The following is a 25,500-nucleotide window of genomic DNA, read 5'->3' as shown; positions in this document are numbered from 1 at the left end:
AACACTATGAAATGTGCCATCTCCCGAACAGCTGGAGTGTAGAGTGGTGAGAATGAGAACGAAAAGGGGGGGGGGGGTGTTTTTAAGTGCACAAACGCACAACACACGACAATGGTTTAAGTTGTGACAAGGCCCGCTTTGGCAAATGATCCTTGAGAGGCATGAGCGCGCAAAGAGGGACGAGAAAACTGGGTCAAACGGACCCTGAGAGAGAGAGAACGAGCACAATTTAGAAAAGCCGACGACGGAGCCAATTGACACCGGATCTTTCTTTTTCTATCTCCACACGAGATGGAGATGAGAGAAAGAGTCGCGGGAGGAGGTGGAAGAGAGAGAGAGAGAGAGAGATTTGGATGGAGAGAGTGCTGTTAAAGAGGTGTAAAAAAAAAAAAAAGAAAAGAAAGAAAAAAATCAAAACCCAGGAGAGCGACTGAGGTTTCAACTCATCTACATTTCTAATGAAGAGTGAGAGTGAAAAAGAGAGAGATCGGTGTGATGAGAGCAAGTGAAAGAGGGGTGGAATGAAACAAAAATATATATATATAGAGAGGAGAAATGGAGCAAACAAATGAAGTGAAAGAAAGAGACAGAGGAGGACTAAACAGGCAAAGAAAAAAAAAACTCCAAAAAACAGATCCCCATGAAGATGGGAGACACAGTAAGAAAGGAGGGAAGAGATATAGCCACAGCCCAATAATGAATTATAAAACATTTATTCTGCTAGAACTTTTTGAAGCTTTTTTTTTTTTTTTTTAAATTTTCAGATGTTTGGGAGCAAAAAAAAAAAAAAGCTGATTGATGGCTTGCCCAGAGATGGAGAAGAAAACCAGATTGGCCCACATTTGTCACAAGTCTCAGAGCAGGAACTCTGATCACAACCACTACAGATACACCACATCTCAACAGAAAGAGGGCAAATATGGGCCAGCAAGAGTTACCTCCAGGATGAAATGACTATCGCGGTATTCAGAATGCATAAATGTTGCTTTGGGTGCAGTAGCGTGACGTCATGAGTCTGAAGCCCAGTTAGCAACCCCTATAGGCTAACTGGGTTCACTACACCCAAGAAAACTAAAGTGTTGAATTACAAAACACGGCAGAAAAGAGAATAACATTAATAATACTATTTAATTTCGTTGATTTAAATCTCTGATGAACTGATAACTTACAGAGCGGCGGAGGGGGTCCTCTGATTGGCCAGTTGACCCCACATTCAAGTCAGTCAGAGCTCCTTTTATTGCACTGTGGGTATTAACATTTTGTGCGCAATGATATCTTTAAGTGATGACAAAATGCGAACATTTGTTGAAAACTCTAATTAGTGTGTTTTGTTCCAAGTGACGATATCTGTACTTAGATTTGATTTCTATAGTATCTGTGTGGGTACTTAAAACAATAGTATGACCCATGAAGCTAATAGCTAACACAGGATAAAATACCAGGTGAACACAGGAATGAGTTTGTAGGAGCAGCAGGAGCTGATACAACAAAATACCATCCAATGTGAATCTGTGCAAACATTAAGATAAGATAGGCCTTTAAAAGTCCTGCAGTGGGGAAATTCTCAAGTGGCAAGTGTAATGTAATTTAACAGCAAGATGGCTTCTCCCAAATGTTAAATGTAAAAAAGGTCAAACTGGTTAAATTGTCAACAGTTGATAGCTAGTGCTAAAATAATGTCTTATATCAACTTTCATACTCTGCAGGGCTGTGATACAATAGTCCACTCAGTAGTGCATGACAGAATTTGACAGCACACAACCAACATCATTTCTAAAATGTTAGTTAGCATATACAGTTGGAAAACACCTACTCGGAGGCTCCTTTGTATCTAAATAATTTGTGAAAAGGAAGTGCATAATAGCTGCTGCATCATTATATTTTAGATAGTAAAATTTGACTTGGTTTTCCTACATTCTGCAGCTCTCCTCCAGAGCTTTCAGGCCCTCAGCAGCTGAGCAGCATCCGATCTTCAACAATCAACATTCTGTAAAGTGTGCAGATTTTTTATCTTATCTTCATATGCCATCTAGACGTATGAAAAACTCTATTCTCTTTTTGTCTGAACACACCATCAGAGGAAACATCAGAGAGATTCAGCCATAACTTTTACATGTGTGAGACTCAGTCTGAGCCAGGCTCAGATGAGGGGTCAGACATACCAGAACGGCAAGAGTAGTTAGCATCTTTTGTTAATGTTTGTTAGATTGTAACTGGCAATGGCTGCCACAGTAGAGGTTGTGAAAAATACAATATCTGCTATGATGTTTCCGTGAGTTCACATCCTGTTAGCGAACCAAGAACTGGCCAAATGGGAGTAGTGGTATTTGTAAATTAGATGGTGACTGGCTTTGGAATTTGTGAGGTATCTCCGTCTTCAGCAAAGGAATGTGAAGACACTTCTCTTGTGACACACTTTGGACAACAAATCAATATATTCCAGGTCAGACATTTTAGGGGACATAAACAGAAAAAAACCTCACCTTTTTGAGCAGTTTAACATTCCAGGAACTGCCCTATTTGAATTGTCTCTGACAGGAAAAGCTAATTAATTAACAAATTAGATTTCTCCTATTTTAGAATCCACAGTCAGAAAAAAAAAAAGTTCAAGTTATTATTTTCAGGGGAGTTAAAACTTTTTGTCTACATTTTTTTTTGTCTGATAACTTCTTTGTTAAATAAAGTATGATGAAAGCACCTGGGCTGTTTTTCGACAGCCACTTTGACAAGCATTTTCAGCATTAAGCAGCACACAATGAGATCACTGCAGTTGATTTCACTTGTTGCTATAATATCAAAAACAGTACCTCATCATCACTGCCAAAAAAAAAACCAACAAAAAAACAAAACACAATAAAATAAGAACATATAAATTCATTTACAAAATGAATACATCTTACAAATCAATTTATTTAGAAAAAAAAAACCCCATCATGATTCATCATAATCATTGCAATAAAATGACAAACTAAAAGGACACTGGGGAAGTCTTGCAGTGATATATTCAGTGATGTGTATCAATGCTACTTATGTGTGTTACTGTTAAAAACATTTAGCACAGAGCCCTGTCTTTCACTGCTCAAGTACTGTGAATATATGTGTGTGTGTGTGTGTATTAGTGATAGTGGTAAAACTTATTTGGAATACTGCGAAAGCACTGTCACAGAGAGAACACACACATACTCTGGGAGAGGGTTTTTGGAAACTTATTGGGACTTTCTGAAGTAAATGTCACCTTCAATCAAGCCAAAACACACACATATAGTATAAATACTTCTCAAAGTGAGTTTTCAGCTGTACCCCTCAGTGTGCAGAAGAAAACAGAACAGTATCAATGTTCTAGGATCTCTCTGTTATATGAATATAACTCCAGATTTGGAATACTGCGACTCTCAAACCAACCCTACAATTCGGAAGCGCACTGTTGGAAAAATCCGACATCCGATCAGCAAACAAATGTCCTCGGGGCGTTCACACAAGCTGTGACCCCACTACATCTTGATATTGCTCATAATGTTCTGATAGTTGCTTAAAGTATCTTTTTTAATTAATCCAAGTCCAGTCAGTTAAGGAGGAAACACAGCCTGGCACATTTTGCTGCAAACCTAACAGGTCTGCTTGGATCCTGCTGGGTTTTGGACGCAAACCTCCACACTTTGTGTGTGTTGTTGGTGGAACTGTGAGTGTGTGTTCACATAACTGTCTACATAATACTGCAGTCGCAATTCATTCAGTTGCTAGTAAAACACCACAGACACTCAATAGATGTCAGCTGATAGAAGCTGAACAGAGGTGGAAATTTCTCTCTGTTCTATGTTCTGCACATCTGATTTTCTGTTTTGGCTAAACTTACCAGTTTTCTATAGCTTTTATTCTGAGACAGAAAAATCTCAAATGCATTGGGAAAAGTGTTGTATTTGAGAATTGAAACCAATTTACTGAAAGTTTTCTGACTACTTTGCTAGCTAGTCAGCAACATTTAAGGAATAGTTTGACATTTTGAGAAATACAGTTTGCTTAGCTAAACACAAAGTGAGAGAACGTGTCTTCTAGCTATTTGCAGGTCTCGTTTATATCATGTAAAATGGTGAAGGTGAGAATGCAAGGCTTTATATGGCTTTATTAGAAATGGGTAAATGAGTTCCTGAAGGATAATCATTTGTGAGAAGTCTTCACACTAAGCTAAGCTAGGCTAGGCTAGGCTAGGCTAACCACATCTGAAATCTCACACACAGATGGATCTATCAATTTCCTCCTCTGAATCTGGTAAGACAGCAAACAAAAGGATTCCCAAAAATGACTTAAGTCATGTGATGTTTAAAGGAATAGTTGAATACTCGGGGAAATAAGATTATTTGCTTTCTTTTTGAGAGTTAGATGAGATGATTGGTATTGTCATGACTGCATGTTGGAACAAAACTGGACTCAGAACATTGTCAGCTTAGCAAGAAGACCATAATGATTGTAATTAATGTTTGCTAATAACACTTTCTCTTTGTTCAATCTGAACTCAAACAGTAAAAATTACATTACTACAACACTTGATCTGTTTTTACCAGCCAAGAGATAGTCAAAGCACACACCTTCTCCTCAAGCAAAAATGTCCTCTTTCAGTTCATTAAGAATACACGATCTAAAGTGTGTTCATTATTGAGCTTTAGAGGTGTCTTTATTCCCTCTGGACAGAGCCGAACTAACTAGCTAACCACATCCTGACTCTCGCTTTGTACCAAATTTCTATTTCGGAAAGACAGCGAAAAGCGTTTATTTCCCATTGAACTATTCCTTTAAAAAGCTGGCATGCTTTTTCCTGTTTCTTGCACCACCCACACTCTTTTATATAGTTATAAAAGACTCGTTATAAGAGAGTCACGTTGCTCACACTGTGCGCACATCGAAGTTGACATTAGTGGAAAGACGTCTAGGTTAAAAAAATCTGGATGTACTTCGATGTCATCAAAAGTTAACCCTGGAAAAGGCTCATGAGTGACATCAGTCTGTCATTATAAAAAAAAAGTACATGCAACTCTCACATACTGTAGCACAGCACTCGCACAGTAACGCACACGAGACTCGGGCAAAACAAAAAAAAAAAAACCCAGCTGGATACATTTATGAATATTTATAAAAGAAGAGTGCTTGCTGTGGCCACTTTCAGTGGCTGTTCAAGTGTTGATCTGACAAAATGAACCCAGCACACCTCTGTTAGTTCAAGATATTGGCACCACGTACGGTATATCTCACACACAAACACACTAACTGCATATCTCCTTGTAAAGCTTAAAAATGTCTCTCATTTTTAAAATCTCTCAATTTTCATAAAACTAGAGAATAAAGGTAAATATCGTCCTTTTGTTAAGGTAGGAATACTCTGGAGTGGTAGTTCTAGTGCAATACCTTTCATGTGGAAAGCACGCAGAGCATGTTCACTTCCTAGGACTTCTGCTGCCTGTATGAACTTGACAGAAATAAGGCTCAGGCTGCCTAAACCACCAGTCTCACACAATAACACACTAACTTCAGCCACGTGACTTAACAGGGATATGTCAAAGTGCAGATACAATGAACAGAAGATGAACTTCTGTCTCTCCAACCCCCAACCACCCCTTCAGTTTTCCTTTCTTTCTCCCTTGAGAAGTCAAGGGGTTTTGCTGGTGTGCTGCTACTTTGAGCGGAAGTGTTCGTACGTTGCGGTGAGCCTTGGCATCTGAAGAAGAAAAAAAAAAAAAAAAAAAGTAGTCCAGCCTGAGCACTTTATTTGTTATTCCTGGTGGTTACAGAGGCAGCAGATCTGTTTAGTGGTCCTTTATTCCCAAGTGGCAGTGATATCTCAGAAGTTCCTCAGAAATTAAAGTCTAAAGAGTTTCTTGTTGTGCTGTAGTCTTAACAGGGAACAAATGTATTTGTGAAAAAAAAAAAAAATCACTGGAAGCGCCAAAGATTCAAATTGTCTCAAAGGCTATTTTCCCCATTAGTCCCCTGCTCCACCACTGCAGAGCTGTAAAATTCCTGGGCACCTCTCGAAGCACTGCGAATCATCAGTCCGGCTTCGGTTTCCAAAGCGATACGCCATTTTACTCCCAACGTCCGTCGCGTGGAAACAACTGGGTGTCCCAGTAATCATCTATGGGCGTGTGTCTGTTGTGTGTGTGGTGTTTCCTGTGAGCGCTGCAGTGTGTGGGTGCGGGGGAAAGTGTTTGTCAGTCCATCTCCAAGTCCATCAGTTTATTGCGTGAGCGTGGAGTGTGTGCGGTGTTGCGGCAACAACACTGGGCGCACACCAGACCCAGGACCAGGGAGAAGAGGCCCACACCTGCAGATATACGACAAGGACAGAAATGGAGACACCATGGTACCAATGCAAGTACCTCCACTAATGCTACTACGCATCTTACTCATTACACCTATTACACCTATTACTGTTCTTCCAACATCCACATCCCTTTAAATTCTAGTATTTCTAGTATTATTACTGCTGCTATGCATTGCTTGTGTGCTTCTTCTCTCACGCCCCACCCTCCTCTCCCTCTCCCTCTCTCTCTCTCCCTCTCTCTCTCTCTCTCTCTCTCTCTCTCTCTGTCTCTCAACCCAACCGGTCAAGGCAGATGGCTGCTCATCTTGAGCCGGGGTCCGCTCTGAGGTTTCTGCCTTCTAAAAGGCAGTTTTTCCTCACCACTGTCTCCAAGTGCTTGCTCAAGGGGGAATGTTGGGTTCTCTGTATTACAATTTAATCAAAGAGTTTGGTCTAGACCTGCTCTAATTGGAAAGTGTCATGAGATAACTTTTGTTGTGAATTGGCGCTATATAAATAAACTGAATTGAAATTCTTACTTTATCGATGGCGCAGCAATTGTAAGGGTCATGTGTGCAGGAAAGAACAATGAGGAAGGGACAAACCTTCTAAAATTCACACAGTGAAAAGGACGAAGTGGCAGTACATTGAAGGTGTTCTCACTTCCAGTTGGTCAAGGCTTATGAAGCTCTTCTTACCCTTCTAGCATTAGCTGCTAACTTGCTAACTTGATGGCTCAACCTTATGAAATGGTCTCAGTTTGGCTAGGTTTAGGCAAAAAAGTACATGGCTAGGTTTGAGGAAAAAAAAACATGCTCTGGTTTGGTTTAAATAACAAAGTTAACTTAAATAAATAATGCAGGTCCTTGTCACAATATAAGTAACTTATGTAACCCAACGTAAGTTGAAAACAAAGCAAATAACACCTTCAGAAATGTGTGTGATGGTTACATTACCTATCGAGGCTGATACGCCATATAAGAGAGGTAACTTTAAGGACTCCCACACTGCAGAAAGAGAGAACAAATAAGGCCAGAACAGTAATTTGACAATACAAAATTAAAATACCACAACAAACTTTTCAAATGTAGATGTGATTTATGATGACTTCCTGCGCACACAAACACACACACTTCTCACCAGCAAATCTAACTGTGAGGAAGATTCGAGATGACGTCAGCTCTCCGGCTTGAGTCCAGGCTCCTGTTGAGGCTGACAGGTACCAGGGAGTGGCAATGCAGTGATACTCACCGCTGTCACTGGAAGCCACAGAACACACACACGCACACACACACACACACACACACAGAGTAAGACGCTGCAGCTAAGACTGTGGTTGTTATAACAGTGAAATATAAATCTTCCAGCCAACAAAGAATTCACAAAGAACAAATACCTGCAAACGACCCACCACTGTTAACTCACCTGTCCTGAGTGCCGTGAATGTTCAGCACGTAAGTGTGCGTGTCTTTGCGCTCTATCGAAATGTCGCTGGACGAGTTACGGGCTTCTTTCCTGACGACGCCGAAGCGGTCGACGCTGGCCACCTGGGTAGTTGTCTCTCCGCCGCGCAGCCTGGTGAAAAACCAACGCACCTCGTATGCCAGGTCATCTGAGAGAGACAGACAGACAGACAGACACATATGGTCACTGCCCTTCTGCTCTTGGGTTATGGTGTTGAATTGAAAACATAACGAGGCCCCAGTGAAACTGACCTCTGACACTTTGGATAGAAGTTCAGGTAAACATTTGCCATCAAACCCAATTTGTGAAAATAATCTGCAGATTAATCAATAATGACAATAACTGTTGCGGCATCCCCAGAGGGATGGGTCCTGTTGCGCAGGATGACATCACCACTGAAGAGGCGCCATTTTCCAGAAGGTTCAAGTGGCTATTTAGCTAACGGCTAATGCTAAACCATTTTAGATGCTTCCACATTAAATAGCAAAAGTTAACGTCGATTATAAATTCAAGCGGTTCGATGCATCATGAGTCACTTAATAAAGGACTTTCAGACATCAAAACAATGACGTATAGAGCGTATAGAGGATGGTTTAAGTTCCATTTGGAAGCTTCCACAGGGGATTAAAGGCAAAATACACAATACTTCAAGTCTAGTATTTACAGAGAAGTGTTGCTGTACTTTCTCCATTATGGAAATTGAGGAAGCGAGTGTGATATTTTTGGCTGTACGAAGCAGCCCTAATTTCACTACGACTGCAGAACAAAAGAAGATAACCAAAAACCAAGGGAATCAGTCCAAACCAGCATAACGACTCCATTATCACCACATTAAAACACACACACACACACACACACTGCTGTTCCTTCTTCCAAAGCAATAGGAGAGATTAAAAAAAAAAAAAAAAGACAGAGAGGTGGACAGAAAGAGGAGGATAGTGATGACAAAAGAAAAAAAAAAACACGGACAAGAAAGAATTTGTGATAATAGATGTAATCTTTGCAAAGGGGGTGAGCGAGCTAATTATTTCCAAGACATGGAGAGAGAGAGAGAGAGAGAGAGAGAGAGAGAGAGAGAGAGAGAGAGAGATGGACAGAAAAGTGCAAACTAGTCATTAGCCTGTCAGGGAGAGAGGGACTATTAGCACTATACCTCCTACACACACACTCACACACACACACACACACACACACACACACACACACAGCACAATAAAAACCCCATGGAGTCTTAGTCATCCTCTGTCATTTAGGAGACAAACAGAGGATACAGACAAAAAAAAAAATAAATAAATATATAAATAAATAAATAAAGAGAACATTTGCTAACGACAACGCTGAGGGGAAAAAAAAAAAAAAAAAAAAAGACGAATGGTGATGAAAAACAATTAGGGTTTAAAAAAAAAAAAAAAAAAGGAACGAATGAGAGATGGAGAAATGAGGAGGGAAAGAAAGAAGAGAATGGAGCGAATATAATGAAGAGGAAGAGCGAGGAGAGGAGTGAACTCACCCAGAGCAGAGTAATGAATCACATCTCAATTTCTCTCTCCCTCTCTCCCCCCCCCAATGGTTTTAATATTCAAGTGCTACATCATTAAAAATCTGTAGTGGTACCGGCAGCAGCAGTAATAACACTGGCCTTGGTTTTAGTTGAGTTTTCCCATGCTCTTAATATTAATCGTTATCTTGAAACCTTGTCCTCCTGTGTGACACAATCTAGAGCACCTGTCTTCCTACCTGCCGGCCCGGGAGGTTTCACTGCAGATGTTCGTGGTCTGAGTAGGATGATGCTGGTAGCCAAGCAATACTAGAAATCTCCTGCAGTGTCCGCACTGAATCCCCACGTCTTGGTCACACCCACCTTTTCTCTAGTGCCACTATCAGGCATGAATGTACAAACTGCTATTACTAGATGACATGGAAAACTTATGATCTGAATGTCAATACCGCTGTTTAGCACGATTAACAATTCAGGCTAAATTTAAACATTTAACAAATGAGCTTCATTTCATCCATCCATTTTCTATACCGCTTATCCATCAGGGTAACGGGGGGGCTGGAGCCTATCCCAGCTGACTACGAGAGGCGGGGTACACCCTATTGTGGGAGGAAGCCGGAGTACCCGGAGAAAACCCATGCAGGCACAGGGAGAACATGCAAACTCCACATAGAAGGGCCCAGACCGGGATTCAAACCTGGAACCCTCTTGCTATGAAGTGACAGTGCTAACCACTGCACCACCAATTTATTTATACAGCACCTTATCTGTAGACAATCAAAATTGTCTCTAGATGCTTTACAGAGACCCAGAGCCTGAACCCCCGAGCAAGCAGACAGTGGCAAGGAAAAACTCCCTTTTAACAGGAAGAAACCTTGAGCAGGACCCGGCTTGCAAGGGAGAACTATCCTGCTGATAGTCGGCCGGGTGAAGGGGGGAGAAGAGGTAGACAGGACAGAGAGGATGAAAAAGAGAGAGAAACATACATACAATAAATCAATCATAAATTACAAAGGACAAACATGACAGGTTGTTATAATTGGAATTCTGAAGACTATGTATTGTATTCATATTCCTTTTCAAGTGATTCAGGGGACGATTTGCTGCATTTCCAGTCTTGGTTGGCACCAGGTGATGGTTTATGTTGTTATAGACCGTTTTAATATCAAGACCACCTCAATATAATTGACGTCCTATTAACGTTTTTGGTAAACATTTTCCCTCAGTTCTTTTTCAGCATGTTACAAGGTAGCAGAGTAGCTAAATTTCTGAAAGTTTGTGTTCCGTTTGATCACCAGCTGTCTGATTATTTGATCATACTGTCTCCCTTTTGTTGCGCCTTTGACTTCATCTACTGGAAAAGTGTCATCGCATGCATTTGATTGGCCAACACGGTGCCTTGTTGGAGGACGTCACGCCGCGTTGTTGTATGAGCCTGCCAAGTTCTGCTAAAGCCTGCTGCACTGGCAGCTCTTCTTCTATGGTAACAACACTGATTCAAGCTGAGAAGTTGGATGGATTCATGCAGTCAGTGTTGTTGTTACTTACAACTTGAATAAATCTGATTAAATAAAATATTTTACTGAAGAGAAATATAAAGAGGATAAGTGCTGCATATACATAGCTGTGCTTAAATGTATGCATTAATGAACGTTGTTTTATTTAAGCAGATATTAAGTCACAATCATGCATTAACTGTCAGTGTTAAAACTGTAAAAAAAAAAAAAAACCTTAAAAAAAATAATTAAAAGATTCAGATTTTCAAAGTGAGGAAAATAATTAAATTCTCATCATGTTGAGACTGAAAAGAAAGAAAATTTAAATGCCTCAACTCTTCAAAAGCCTCGTCCACGCTGTTTAAAACTGACTAAATGATGATGATGGTGGTGATGAAGACGCATGAGGACACTGTAGAGAGGAAGGCGTCCATTTTTTTTTCTGCACAAAGACAAGTAGCTGAACGCTCCGTCCAGCCAAAGAGGAGGAAACAGGAGGTGACACTAAGTTGGGGGGGTGAATGGGTTGACTGACCACACACACACACACACTCTAGACTCACTGACCAGAATCAACTGATGAGTAAAGTTCTGACAAAGAGAGACAGCTGATTTGCCCATTAACATCCCAAAGAAGGCCCACACACAGCGGCATAAAGACTTAAAGTTATTATTATTATCACTTTATTACAATCATATCTTTGCGTTTTGGACGGAAAGTTGGAGTGAGCCGTCTTTGGACATTACTTCAGGTTTGAGAAATTGTGATGAACATTTTTCCAACACCTTAAACAATTCACAGAGCAAGTAATTGGCAAATTAATCGATTAATGGGAATAATGGTCCAAAAGTAATCCCACACTTCTACACAGCTATTAAATATAAATAAAAAAAACCCCTTTATTTCCACATGGATGACAAGTCAGATCAAGTTCACGGTGATTGTTGGGTTTGAGAAAGATCAGTGCTGATTTATAGATTTATAGTGTGCCCTGGTGCAACCTTCAGCGCTGATGAACGCACCCTGACTTCAACCACTTTTATAAAATTAAGTATTTCAAGCTGTTTTCTTGGCAGACACATTGTCCACACATGCCTCACAGTCGGTCTTTACTCTATTGAGACCGTCTGCAATGGTGGGGTGAAGGTTTTTTTTGTTTTCTGACAGCGAGGATTCCTGTACCAAAAAAAAAAAAAAACAAAAAACGACCCATCTATTAGTCAGGGCTGCCATCAATCCACGCTTCACGGAAGGAAAAACAGGCTGGAGTTCATGTGCGAGATGAAGGACGGTATGACAAGAATGATGATCTCTGGAGGTGTGGACTCGATGTGACCTGATATAAAAATCATGTCCTGATGGATGGATTACAACAGGAGGAGTTCAAAAGAAAGAACCAAGTGGAAGACATATTGAGAACATTACTCTGAAGCAACTGTCCACCTGAATGAAGCAACTATTTCATTTCATTATTTGATATATGAAATGTCAAAAATGAGGCGGGAAATTTCTACTTGGTTGTTTTATCCAACCAGAAGTTCAAGAACGGCAGCAAATGTTCAAAAGTAAACGGACCTTCAGACTGTATGAATGTTTAGGAAGGTTCTCTGCTTGAAACTGTGACACAGATGTGCCAATGGGAATTTCAAAATAAAGGGATATCTTATCATTATTATCAGATTATGATTATCCTATGATTATAATACAATTATCTTAGGTGGATTATATGTTTTCATCACGACATCAATGATACTGGATCTTTGATCACTGAATCGTCATACATTAATCCAGTTCTATAGAACCGTTTTATTTTCTGCATTAGCCAAAGTAGTTCGGTAACGCTTTAACTTCTTGGTAGATTTGGTAATTTTTCATTTGCAAATATGTCTACAAGCAAGGAAAACATAACTCCCATTATTGAAACAGCAACACAGGGATGTTTTGTGATGACAGGATGTTTTTACAATCACTACGACTGTATTCTTATATAATCGCAATTTAAGAACTGCCTAGCTGACTGTCAAAAGGTATGTGTTTCTCCAACGTTCTGATAACACCAGGTTGGTGTCTGACACCGCCGTCAATGATCAAAGACACATTCTGCATAATTCCACAGGACGGACGTATGAACTCCGGTTGCTTGTTTCAGTAGCGACACCCATATTTGAGGAACGGGTCTATAATTAGAAAGCCTCTGCTTTCTCACAGTTAGCCTTCATCCTTTACCGTCTTTGTTCTTGATGGGTAGAGCGGACCGGAGAGCGAGGAGAGGGAAGGGGGGGGTGGGATTTGAAAATACTGAGTGACTGAGGAGATTATTTTGTTTAGCGCTTGCTTAGCCATGAATCGACAGCAAGAGGCACACTCGTTGATGTGAACGCAACTCAAGCTGTGTCTTTGGATGGGCACGCAGTATCGCCCCCTCCTCGTGGGAGGTGCTATAGGAGTATCTGATCTTCCACCGGCAGGATGACGCACAGCTTCTTGCAAACAGCTGTTCTTGTACTCAGTGCAGACTCTTGGACCCCCCCCCCCTCCCCATACAGACATTTCTAACCCCCTATATGAACTTGTGAACTTGCTGACTCCTATGCCAGCAGTCACTTGATAACCTACAGGCTCTGTTTACCATGTCTCACTGCAGGACTATCCCGCATACACAGAGAGATCGGGAACAGAAAATAAGGCTGTCAAGATACCAAAATTTTGAACTTCAATTCGAACAGTACTGGAACAACCCAGAATAAACGACTTGCGGGTTGTGTCCATGCAGCAAAGTCTTTAATAAAACGATATTAAGTGTAGTTCTTCACAAATGGAAGGGTTCATTATTATGATATACATGCCATTCAAGGGAATAACCTCCAGTGAGAAACATGCTGTCTTCATTCAAAGACTAATCAGTTCATCCTTGAATCCAAATTCAAAGAAAGAAAGTCCTAAGCACCCAGAATAGTAATAACAACCAGCACTTTTGTTATTATTGGTAAAATCTATCCAACGATAGGTTCAAAATCTCACTTTTGATACTTTCCAACAGAGACATCATATTATTTTAAACATATGGTACTGGTAAAGTATCAATACTTTTGTCAGTCTTAGCAACAAGGCATTCGGTGTCACCTTTGACTGTAATTTGTGTCTTTAGATATGGTCAGATGGCAGGCTACACGAGCTTATTCATTTGAAACAACCTCAATCAAACAATGAGTGTCTCAATCATTTTAAAACCTAATTAATCATTCCAATGATTCTCCTTGAAACAAATCTCTTTATAATAATTTTCATGGGGAAACCTCAAGATATGCTAAACATTATTCTAAATTCATCTGAGAAGTTACACTTACAACAACAACAACAAAAAATATTTCTATGTCTTCATAAGCTTATCTTTTGTGACCTATGCTGTCAGTGAATTGGATTGATTCAGCAAACCACAATGGATCTCTTTTCTTTGGATTTGTTGACATTAGGAATAGCTATATAAAACCGGCTGTCAAAGTCTCGGTGGGTGTAATGAGCCGAGCAGTCCGCCGACAGATTAGCTGATGAAAACACGGTCTGTCAGAACTTCACAGCTATGTTAGCTCCATCACTAATAACATTGTTTTAGATGGTAAAGAAAGCAGCTTCCTAGAGTGGAGTGGAGGCCTGGGTGGGGGTCTGGAGATTGGATGGCAGAAGAAGAACTACAGTGCATCTCTAATAGAATATCTGGCTCCTGTCTCAGCTAATAAAACTAAAATGGCTGTCTGTGGAAATGAAGGCAGTCTGATTGGATTTCTCTGGATTAATCCCTTGAGGAGAGTCCAAGGCATAAAACTGCCTGAAACACACACACACAAGACTGACAATTACCACCAGTGCTTCTAACGAAACTATGTGTGTGTGTTCTCTGCTCCATAAAGCAGGACAGCACTGGTAGAGTGGAATACTAAACACTATAAAAACACTATTTAGCTTCACAGAAACAAAGCTACTGGGGAGCAACGTTTCCCTCGTTACTCGCTGCATGCTTAATAAGACCTCGAGTAAATGAATGCAAATTTGACTTGATATTTGCCATGTTTAACTTGCCGATGCCTTCTGAATACATGACCACCAAGTTACACTGATATATATTTTCAGATTTCAGGAGCTGAATGGTTCATTTCATTGGTATGTTTTCTAGTGTGCTGTGGATGTTTTATTTTACATCCCTTTTAACATTTTAATAGGTCATGAAAAGTGTATGAGTGTGTGCTAAAGACCAACAAGAAGACTAGAAATTGCAAGTTAATAAACAGTAACTGATTGTGTCATGTTGTATCATACATTATATTGTATCTATACAATGCAATTGTTGATTTGGCTTTGGAATGCTTTCTCCCATGCCATTTAAAAAAAAAAAGATTATTAATTGTATGGTTTTGATGACAACTGTTGAGAAAACTTTCCAAAGAAGCAAAGTCATCTGTCTTCCTATTATAAAGCGCTGTACTTTTTAAAGCAGTCTTAACCGACTGTGTTTCATTGTATTACTTCATTGTTTAATGTGGCAATGTGCCCCATATCATTAAATATCATCAGCAAACATAAGCAGGTTTGCATTGTCCAAAAGAGAAAGTGAATAAACTGTATGATAAACTGTCCCTGTGGATTTCTAGAGACAAACAGAGTAAGGTCACAATCTTTCATAATGGCACAAGGAAAACTTCTTCACAGTTAGATCACACTGCAATCTGCCATTTCTGAGGGTTGCTCTGAAGCAGCATCTCTGTTCCCATTCCTGTTTAACTGGAAGGCCTAATGGAGTGAAAATAATGACACTGCTCTGCTGTTCAGGACTATCTGCTCAACATCTGCAATTTGTGCCTTACCGTTACCCTGTGCTTTCCTCTCCTCTTCCTCTTGTTTCCCGCCTTTATAGCTTTCTCCCACCTCCATCTTTGTTTGGTTGGTTACGATTTGCTCTAGTTTCTTTATACTGCAGTATAAATATCCAGAGTTAGACAGCATTTGATATTTTGAGCCTCTTATGTCACTTCTGCTGAACACCTGAAAACAAGTTTGGATTGTTTTGCAGTCATCTCAAGGCCATTGAATACTAGAAGGGACTTTTTGACAACAAATGAATAAATGACTACTGAATAAGCATGAAACATTTATCTGAACCTTTTTTCACATCTTGGTACATTTATCAACTATTTATTGTCCACAAAGCAAAAAAATAGAAGGTTTTATTATTTTTATCGCTTCATTTTTGTTTGGGATTCAGGTTAGGGAAAGAATGGAAGTCCATGTTAGCATAAAAGCTAACAGGAAGTTTGCATCAATATAGGCTTTTGGATTCTAATTGATCATTACACCTTCAGTCAAATACTAGCTTCAGTTAAGCTGCCTTCTGAAGTTTTGGAAAATGGTGGGTCCAACTTGAATCACTTAAAAATAAGAACATTGATATCAAAACAAATAGCCAATTAATCAGCCAGTATCCCCCCCCCCCCCCCAAAAAAAAACCCCAAATTAAAGATTCTGGACCTTTAAAGTCAAAGCAATTTTCTGCCAATAAAGAGTCATAGTTAGCATAGTTTGCAAAACATCTTCCTGGGACCGGTTAATTGGCCAAACCCATCAATCAGTCTATCGCTATCAAAATGTATTCCATACATTCAAAAAGCTGCCAAGCTGTTTCAAGTGGTCCCATATTTTCCTGGGTTTTACAGTTATATATCAACTTATAAAACAAACACGCAACAAAAATGACAAAAAGTATTCATATTTCAGGTGAACTAAGCACCCATACTGACCAGCTTTCTACTCTTAGAACCACACAGGGTTTTCCCCTCATTAAATCTATTAGAGTGGCTGGCACCGCCAACTGCACCAACTGACACATCTCTATCACTGTAGTTGCCTGATGAAGGTTTAAACAGATGCCTCAATGACTAATTATGGGGCCACTGCTGTGAAATGTCGCATCACTGTGTTTTCTACACACTTCCAAATATTACGTTTGCATCGTCTGGAGTCGGCCTTATTTCAGGCGGTCCATTCATCAGTTGGTTCCTATGGAGTCCAAGAGGTCATCAAAAGGTTATCTTGGAAAAATTCAAATCAACATTCATTTTATGATAAAAATGAAATGAACTCAAAGGAATGATGTTTTAATGAATAGTACATAGACAGTAGTTTATAATTGCCTGTCTTTGAGTGTGGATGTGTGGGCTCTGAGGCACCTGTAGAGCCACCCACATGGCAAAATTGTGAACAGAGTCTTTGTTAAGATTCTATGGTTACCGCCGAAAAAGTAGCCGGTAGTTGGGCACTCATGACATACCGTGCGATTTGCTTCAGTCGGGAAATGAGCAATAAGCTCGCTAAATTTCACGGGAATCCGGTGGAAGGTAAAGTTCATGACCAAACGATGGTTTCTCAGGGAAATCTGGCCGCGTTGGTTGGTCAAGTTTGCTAGACTTAAGACCCTGGATTGAACCAGCGTACTGTAAAAGGACCTAAACCGACAGTTCTTGAATGAACTCAAGTGCTTTTTTTTTTTTTTAAATCTGTAGTGGATGTTAGCTCACCGGAAACAGTTAACGGAACGAGAATCATTTAGTCTTTGTGTCCTCCCCACTTCATACCCTTTTACTGTCCATCCTCTCTTCATCCCTCTAAGTCCTCTCTGTTCAACAGCTCTTCCCATTCTTTTCTCTTGCCACTGTTAGAATTCACTGCCTTTCCTCTCCTCCTCATCTCTCTCTCTCTCTTTAGGAAACTTTGCATGCGGTTCTCGATCCACCCTTCCTCCATTTACTGCCTCCTCTATTCACTCTCTTCCACTCTTGCTCACTTTAACAATCTGTTTCTCCCCCCCCATTCACTCCCACTTTCTCTCCCTCTCTCCATCTATTCTTTCTGTACCTCGTTCTGTCTCCCCGGCCGGCTAACGGAGCGTGAGATTGGCTAATTAACGGCTGCCTGTCGGCCCTGCAAAGACAGCTGGGTAATTTGGTGAGAGTGGAGAGGAGGGAGGAGAGACTGAGGAGGAAGCGAGGAGTAGCGGGGCCAAAAGAGGAGAAAAGGATGTATCGTTATATTTATCACAGAGTTGTTTTAAAAGACAGTTTGGGCTTTCAGGTGTTAATTACCTGTTCCTGCGTCCATGAAAAAAAAAAAGAAAAAAAAAAAGCTTGTGTTGTACTACTCTTACACAATGCATAAATGTTGTCTGCTTTACTTCCACGGCAACCATTACGGATGCCTGAAAAACGGGGGATACGATAATGCAGAGGAATCCGATTGACGTCTCAATGAAAATAACAGCTTACATTTGATTACACATTTGATTTAAGCTCCTCACAGAACGCTCAAAGTATTAATCAGTTTTGTTTAGCCATTTGAGGCAGCACGACAAGCTGTAAACACAACACCGACCGTGTCAGCATTAAGAAAGATGCTACTGCAGGTAGCCAAATGGCTAAAGCACATGCCACATGATATCAGTGATTCGAGCCGGTGACTTCTGTTGCATGTCATTTAAGTTACTTCTATTAATCCCAAGCTGGGAAATTCTCTTCTCTGCATTTAACCCATCACTGATTGAGTGCCTTGCTCAAGGGCACATCAGCCCAGGGGTGGGGACATTATCACTCCACCACACTCAACTTTTTTCCTGCCCATCCGGTGGGGGAATCGAACCAGCGACCTTCCAATCACAAGCCGTATTCTCCAACCTCGAGGCCACGGCTGCCTGGAGGCCATCTCTCTCTCTCTCTCTCTCTCTCTCTCTCTCTCGCTCGCTCGCTCACTCACTCACTCACTCCACGGAAGCTGTTTCTGTTCTGCTTGACCGAAGGTGACACACACACCTGCGATTGGCCACATGCTGTGATGCGTTTAAGGACTAACTAAAGCCTAAAAGCTATAATATTGCTTGTGTTGAAGTCATTACAGATAAAAGCAAAATATGAAGTCACTTAAGATGAGTTGCAAGTCAAGTCTAAAGCTGATTTTTGACTTTGCAACCTGTGTCAATATCTAATAGCCGTAAGATAAGAGCTTTTTAAACGGAAAGCATTAATTTGAGATTTTTCACATCACATCATTTGCATTATTATGATCTCTGTTTGAAAGTTATAGGCATCTTTTCACTGAATTTAAGTCATCTTGATCAACACTTGCCTTATTTTCCTGTACGGCTGATGCTTTTGTTTGGAGGCTAAAGGGAGTGTCTGTTTGTGCGAACCACCAAAGCTTTACTTTCTCCCAGGAGGAACAGTGTGTTGTGCTGTTATTTTAACAAAAAAAAGAAAAAGAAAAAAAGTGATGTGTTGAAAAGACAAATTGTCACAGTTTCAGCGGCAGTGCTTCAAAAGCGTGCGAAAAAATATCTCTAATGGTGATGTCATCTCACTAGCAATGTTTTCAAGTATGCAGCATCTCACACTAACACACTCTGCCATGACTGCAATAACATGCCAGTCATTCCAGCAGTAATGACTAGCAGTATCTGCTGTGTGTCTGCATGCAGCGGCATGCTGACATAGCACATGCAGACACACAGGGTAATGACCTCCTGCTCCTGGAAGCAGTGTTATTTTTTTGTTTAAAGCAAGTTTATGGCGAAGAGCAACAAGAAGATGAGTTTAAACTCGCGACTGCTCGCCAAAGAACGCGGTCGACGACGGACCCGCTAGTTTGCGCCGACGCGACTCGACAGTGTATCGTTTCCACATGAGTGATGCTGCCCTTCAGGATGTCGTAGCGCCACCTTTAAAACTTTAGGAACACTTAATGTAGCATCTTAGGAAAACGGACTCTCTTCCTTTGGTATTACCTCAGGAGGAGATTAAGAGTTTCTTCCCGGAGAGCCAGGATGCTTATTGTTGCTTTCCCAACCGCAAGTCTCACAGCATACCCTATTATTTATTACTATTTTAAAACAAATAGAAAAGGATTTGGTTTACAGAACTCGTAATTCCAGTGCTGACTTTGTCAGGACACCTGGTCACCCCAAAGGTTAACAACAGAAATGTATGGGCTCTACATAGTTCTGTCTAACCTGCAATCTGTGCTCCCATAATGAACACTGACTGACTAAGTAGTGAGGAATAATGAAGGACACTGTTGCATGTGTTTCACCATGCCCATCATATAAACAAGCTCCAACAGGAGGGCTGTTTTCAATCATTTATAAAGACGGTTTCACAACCTTTTGAGTAATTCCCTGAAAGTTCCTTTCTCGTCTTACTGCATCAGCGCAATGAGCTACGAAGATAAGCGCTCTATTATACACTCCTAATATTACTCAGCCGGAGAAACCGTATCGACCTGCACGCAGAACACCAGTACATGCACAGGCAAAGGTGCTGCTTTATGGCGCAACACGCAGTCACGCCCAACTAAAAAATGTTTTTTAGTGTGAGAGTGTGTGAGTGTATATGTGGGTAAGAATACCCGAGGAAGTAAAAGTTTGGCTGTCGTGCACAGCGAGACAACAGAAACACCACACCTTTGTTGACACATGTCACTCGATACCGGATGGCTAATTGGCCCTAGCCAACCTTTAAGCTGTGTGTAATTCACACGTGTGACACCGTGAGGTACTTTCCCCGTCTCGCCTTTCCCAGCCTGCCTGCTAAAGGGCTTCAAAATTCTGTTGGCACTGGTAGCAAAAGTTATACTTGTAACAAAATTTGCACTGTTTACCTCATCTACTTGCACTATACTTTTTCCACCCCGTACTACCTCAATTCTGTACTACCTCCATAACCACATGTATTTTACTATTTTATTTTACCTTATTCTACTATTATATGTTGCTCGTTCTTACGTTCTATGTATGCACCAATCACCAAGACAAATTCCTAGTAAAGTTACATGGCGATAAAGACGATTCTGATTCTGATTCTGAAAATGGTAGTAAAACTCTATGGAAATACGATTAGCACCAGCAATATCTACAGTATGACTATAGTATGTGTTCTGCCAAATAGAGAACCATATTTACTACCGAGGATATGGCTGGGGATATTCTACATTATTTATTGTCTATATTATTTATTGATCTGTGTGTGTAGGCCTGATATATCCAATCCATCCACCTCCAGCTATTAAAAACACATCAGCCACACTGTTACACTCAGTGACATGTTCGTTCATTACCATGAAAACACACACACATCACATACACCATCTTGGGGTCACAAATACTGACTAGAGTATGAAATATGGATTAATCTGGCTGTGAAAATAGTAACCAACAAAAAAGCACTTCTTTCCTCTTCTCATTTTTGAAAATTACTCAACTTTACAAGAGGTTTCTTGGAGAAGAACAATACTTCACAAATCTATTTATTTATAAGCCAGGTGCACAGGAGAAGGATGAGTAGATGGAAAGTTGCAAGCAAACTGCAATGATTAGTCGATAGAAAGAAAATTAGATGCCAGCTATTTAATAATTGTGTAATGATTCCAGTCATTTTTTAAGCAAAAATGTCAAACATTTGCCAGTTCTGCTGTCTTAAGTGTAAGGATTTGTTGCTTTCTGTCATCTATGACAGTAAATGAAGATTCCTTTAAGTTTTGGACAGTTGAGTATCATTTCCTATGTGGCAATCGGCATCCCATTGTCACAATCCATTTGTCTGACGAAGAACTGACAAATTTATTGTTGCAAGTTGGGCAGCGTGTGAAAGTTTGCTTGCAACTTTTGATCTCCTTGTTTGTTTTTTTTTTAAATATGATTCATCAAGGAATTAACTTGGCAACTCGTGAGAGTCGACCTCATGTGTAACCAATGTTCGGATTGAATGCTGCTGCAAGGCAAAAGACGAACTTACAAAATATGTAAAGTGCGTACCACTTTGTCTGAAACTAACAAAAGTGTTGAGGTGGGAAATCAGGGTATGTCACTGGACAGCACTAAGAGAATTTGTCGACACACACAATGACACGACATGAGTCACAGTGACTGTAGAGGAACTAGCCTTATAAAGTAGTGGAGAAACATACATAAATGAAATTTCGCCCTAAAGCTCATAAACACGCTTCATCTAGCCTTGCAATTTTGGGCGCAGTTTTTAAGATATCTGCCTTTCAGAAGAGATAATATCAACAGATCTCACTGGGGAGACCTTGGAGAGACTTTTTGAGAGAAAAGTAGTCCCAGTGAAACCTCACAGTGAGATCAGAGTAACCAGGACAGTGTTGTCTGTAAAGATACTGCTACTTAATTTTTCAGTGCCCTTCCCCCTCCCAGATTCCACAACACACCGCTGACAGTACTGCCTCTCTTCCAGTGATAGTCTTTTTACCCTTGTGGTTGAACATCACCCTTGAACTTCCTTGGTCTTCATCAAGTCAATGCACCGATCACAGCCTGGATCGAGTAAGTTGCATTCAAAAGAGGCTAGCGCGCTACGGTGCTCTCAAAATGTTTGGCTCATTATTATGCATGATTGTTGATGATTATTGACAAGCTAGGACTTTGCATTAACAAATTAGAGACTACCCACTAACCATTTTTCTTGCATTGTGATTTAATGAGGGAACAAATTTTAAAATAAAAAAGAATAATGTCCTGGGTATATACATGTGGATGTATATAAATGCTTATAAATAACTGAGTTGAGTTTAATTATTCCTGGAACTTCTTAAAAAAAGGGGAGAAAATACACTTTTTGTGTTATTTTGATGAACCACACCCACCTGTTATTAGCTGGTATATGACAGCTAATACTTATTGCAAATAATAATAATATAGCACATCCATCTTTCCTTCCCATATTGAACACGTCCATGCATAACAGTCCTGTCAGCTGTGATGCTGAGGGGGGATTTCTTCCCATGGAGCAGCTGTCTGAGAGAGCACGCTCCACGACCACCAACCCACCAATCCCTGCAGGGTTCCACTACAGCGAGCGAATATTAATGCGTACCCAAACATACGTATATGCAAACATACATAGACGTGAGGACACAGGTGCGAGGAACCATGTTCACAAACAGGAAATGGGATTCTGCTCTGCTCGTGTTTGCAAAACCGTTTCCAAACAACCAACCAACAAACCAAACACACACACACACACACACATCCAACTGAGGATTGTGTTTTACCCGCTCACTGTGAGAATAATATAGAAAACACATGTTGGAAAGTAAATAAAAAAGATCCATAGAAAGGGAGAAGATGGAGAGAGAGATGGGTGACAGATGGACAGAGGGAGGTGGTGAGAGATGCATGATGTCATGTGATGCGCTTAAGTTAAAGAGTATGAAGTATGAAGTGATGAGGATGAGGAGGGAGGATAGAAGATGGATGGGTGTTTAGAATGAGCAAGGAAAGGAAATGGGGGGGGTGGGACAGAAGGAGAGAAAGATAAATGGAGCGAAGTGGGAATAGCGATGGATTACACTGCAGATGGTTTGTTTCTAAAGAAGGGAGGGAATGGTGGAGGTTGCACTACAAAAGAAAAAAAAACAGCATTCAACATCTCTATTCTATGGAGTATTTTCAGTGGTAATAATAAATACCACAAAAAGAGGCCATTTTTCACTTTGGATCCTGCATTGACTGATTTTTTTTAACCAGTTGGTGGCAGCACAACAAGCTGCAAACACAACCCGAACATACAGTATTCTCATGAAAAGAAGCTATAAAGCCACAGCTACTGTTTAGGTGCATTTTTTTTTTATCTCTACATTAATGTGATTAAAAATGACTATGATAATATTATTAAAAAAAAATATTAGAATAGCTGATCATATTAAGCCTATTTCAGATGAGAAATGTTATCATTACAATCTACAGCACAAGAAGTAACTAGTATTTCAAGCTGCAAACACACATCCACAAAAAAAAAAAAAACAGTGAAAGAAATTAAAGGGTTGTGTGTGTTCGTGTATGCGTTAACAAGCGCGAGAGACAGGCAGGGTTTTTTTTCATCTACACAACCATTTGAAATGCACAAGTCAAATCATTCTTATTAGCAGCGCTGTTGACAGGTTGGCAGGTGAAGAGCGCAACATTAGCATGTGATGTAGAAGTGTGTGTGTGTGTGTGTGTGTATTAGAGCTGTATTTCTTTGTGCATGTGTGTGTAAAAAAAGCTGATAAAACAGAAAGAACTTGGGAAAAACAAGAACTTTAACTGACTCGTGTGTGAAAACGTCTACAACTATGTGTGGTCTACCTGTGTATGTGTGTGTGTGTGTGTGTGTTGTACCAGTCTTCGGCGAGGACCCAGAGACGCTGAGCGAACACTCCATCTTGGCTGTTTCCCACGGATAAACACTGCTGACGTCCGATTGGATGGCGATGGAGAAGGAAGGCCCTGCAACGCCAACACATCAGCTCAAATCATCTGACACAGACAGGAAGACTTCAGAGGAAACTCAGCCGACATCGAAAGGATTCATTTAAACACAAGACTGTTTTAAACACATATGTACAATAACCCTGCATGCGTGTCCCCAGAGGAACCACAGCAGATGTGAGCTCGCTGGTAAACACTGCGATCTCTCTGATATGCTGAAATCAACAAGCGGGACAGAGATGTGGCGTAGATGAAAAGACCGACTAAAATAGATTATAGAAATACCAACTACTAATGTCGTCATCAATGCAGATGGAAACTCGGAAGTAAAAGCATATTTGCATGGGGGCTGCTGAAATGCTGACCCCCGTCCTATTTAATGTGGATTTCCATATATGCCCTCCACAGAGAAATGTTTGCCTCTCCGTTAGCGTCCAGTCGCTTCCCAATCCCAGATAAAGAGTGACAGTGAAGCCAATCTGCTACCACCTCGCCTATAGCTTATTAAATGATCATATATCTGTTGTGAAAAGCTGGCACAGGCCTTGTGGGACTTATCATAATAGGAAAAGCCAACTTAAAGCCATGACAATGCAACACTCTGCCAGGAGTCTGTACTGTGCAATACGCTCTGGTATCTCTTGTCAAAAGTTTGGACTGATGGTCCTTCTATAGAGACAAAGTCACATGGGTCGCAAGATTTCTGACAAGGACAGACTCTGGAGGATTTGTGTTTTGCAGGGCAGGTCGAGAGGGGTCACCAAACTCCTTAGGAACCACCCTGATCCTACCAAATGTCACTGCAGTGTTGTAATATTTTGCTCTGGACCCAAAGCGTCGGGCACAGATGGACTGGCTGACAGGCAGATGGACAGACAAACCAACCGCTATTCTTGGAAAGCGATGCCAGTGTTGTCTGGTTATTTGGTCACTGCTCTGTGAGAACATATCTGCTGGCTCAATGCTTAGCAGCCTCTAAAACACGAACTGAAAATGCGCAAGTGTGGAAAAAAGTCGAGTGAGAGCTGCTACAGAAAGCTACAGTCACATCATGGTTTTCAGGGACGAAGTGGGCTTTGAAACATTTAAGATATTCTGACAGTTTTCCCCAAGAAAGCTGCATTATCCACGCTGTCATGTGCAGACAACATACTGTACAGTACATGCACTCTAGCTGTATAAATATCATGAGGACAGATATAAAAAAAGAAAAAAAAATGTCCCTCCTGGGTGCTGGTGAGCTGCAAATGAGAAAAAAATCAACCTTAAATTAACATGAGTATTATGAGACACTTCAGAAGTCGGTCCAAAATTGTTCAACATGACTGATGTTTACAGGAGCTACAAAATACTGCATATATTTTATATATTCACTATTACTCTTGGCGGCAGCACTTATTAACTTTGAGGAGCTTTTTAGTCATCTGCAGCATATTTAACAACAAATTATTA

The 25,500-nt window shown here is 40.6% G+C and overlaps 1 protein-coding gene across 1 annotated transcript in view; it reads right to left on the bottom strand.

Annotated features, from left to right (window-relative positions):
• Positions 1–1,109: 1,109 nt before the first annotated feature.
• ptgfrnb (prostaglandin F2 receptor inhibitor b) overlaps positions 1,110–25,500 on the bottom strand; it is a 57,162-nt gene continuing 32,771 nt past the window's right edge. The window contains exons 11-15 of the mRNA XM_046381988.1: positions 23,959–24,066; positions 7,718–7,904; positions 7,433–7,551; positions 7,249–7,299; positions 1,110–6,313 (exon numbers count right to left, since the gene is read on the bottom strand). Of these exons, the coding sequence (XP_046237944.1) occupies positions 6,201–6,313; positions 7,249–7,299; positions 7,433–7,551; positions 7,718–7,904; positions 23,959–24,066 (578 nt within the window). The 3' untranslated portion in view covers positions 1,110–6,200. The remainder of the gene's footprint in view (positions 6,314–7,248; positions 7,300–7,432; positions 7,552–7,717; positions 7,905–23,958; positions 24,067–25,500) is intronic.

This window comes from Scatophagus argus, chromosome 24 (assembly GCF_020382885.2).
Source record: "Scatophagus argus isolate fScaArg1 chromosome 24, fScaArg1.pri, whole genome shotgun sequence".
NCBI classification, from domain to species: Eukaryota; Metazoa; Chordata; class Actinopteri; family Scatophagidae; genus Scatophagus; species Scatophagus argus.
The sequence above is the reverse complement of the archived record's forward strand: the minus strand, read 5'-3'. Positions and strand labels throughout refer to the sequence as shown.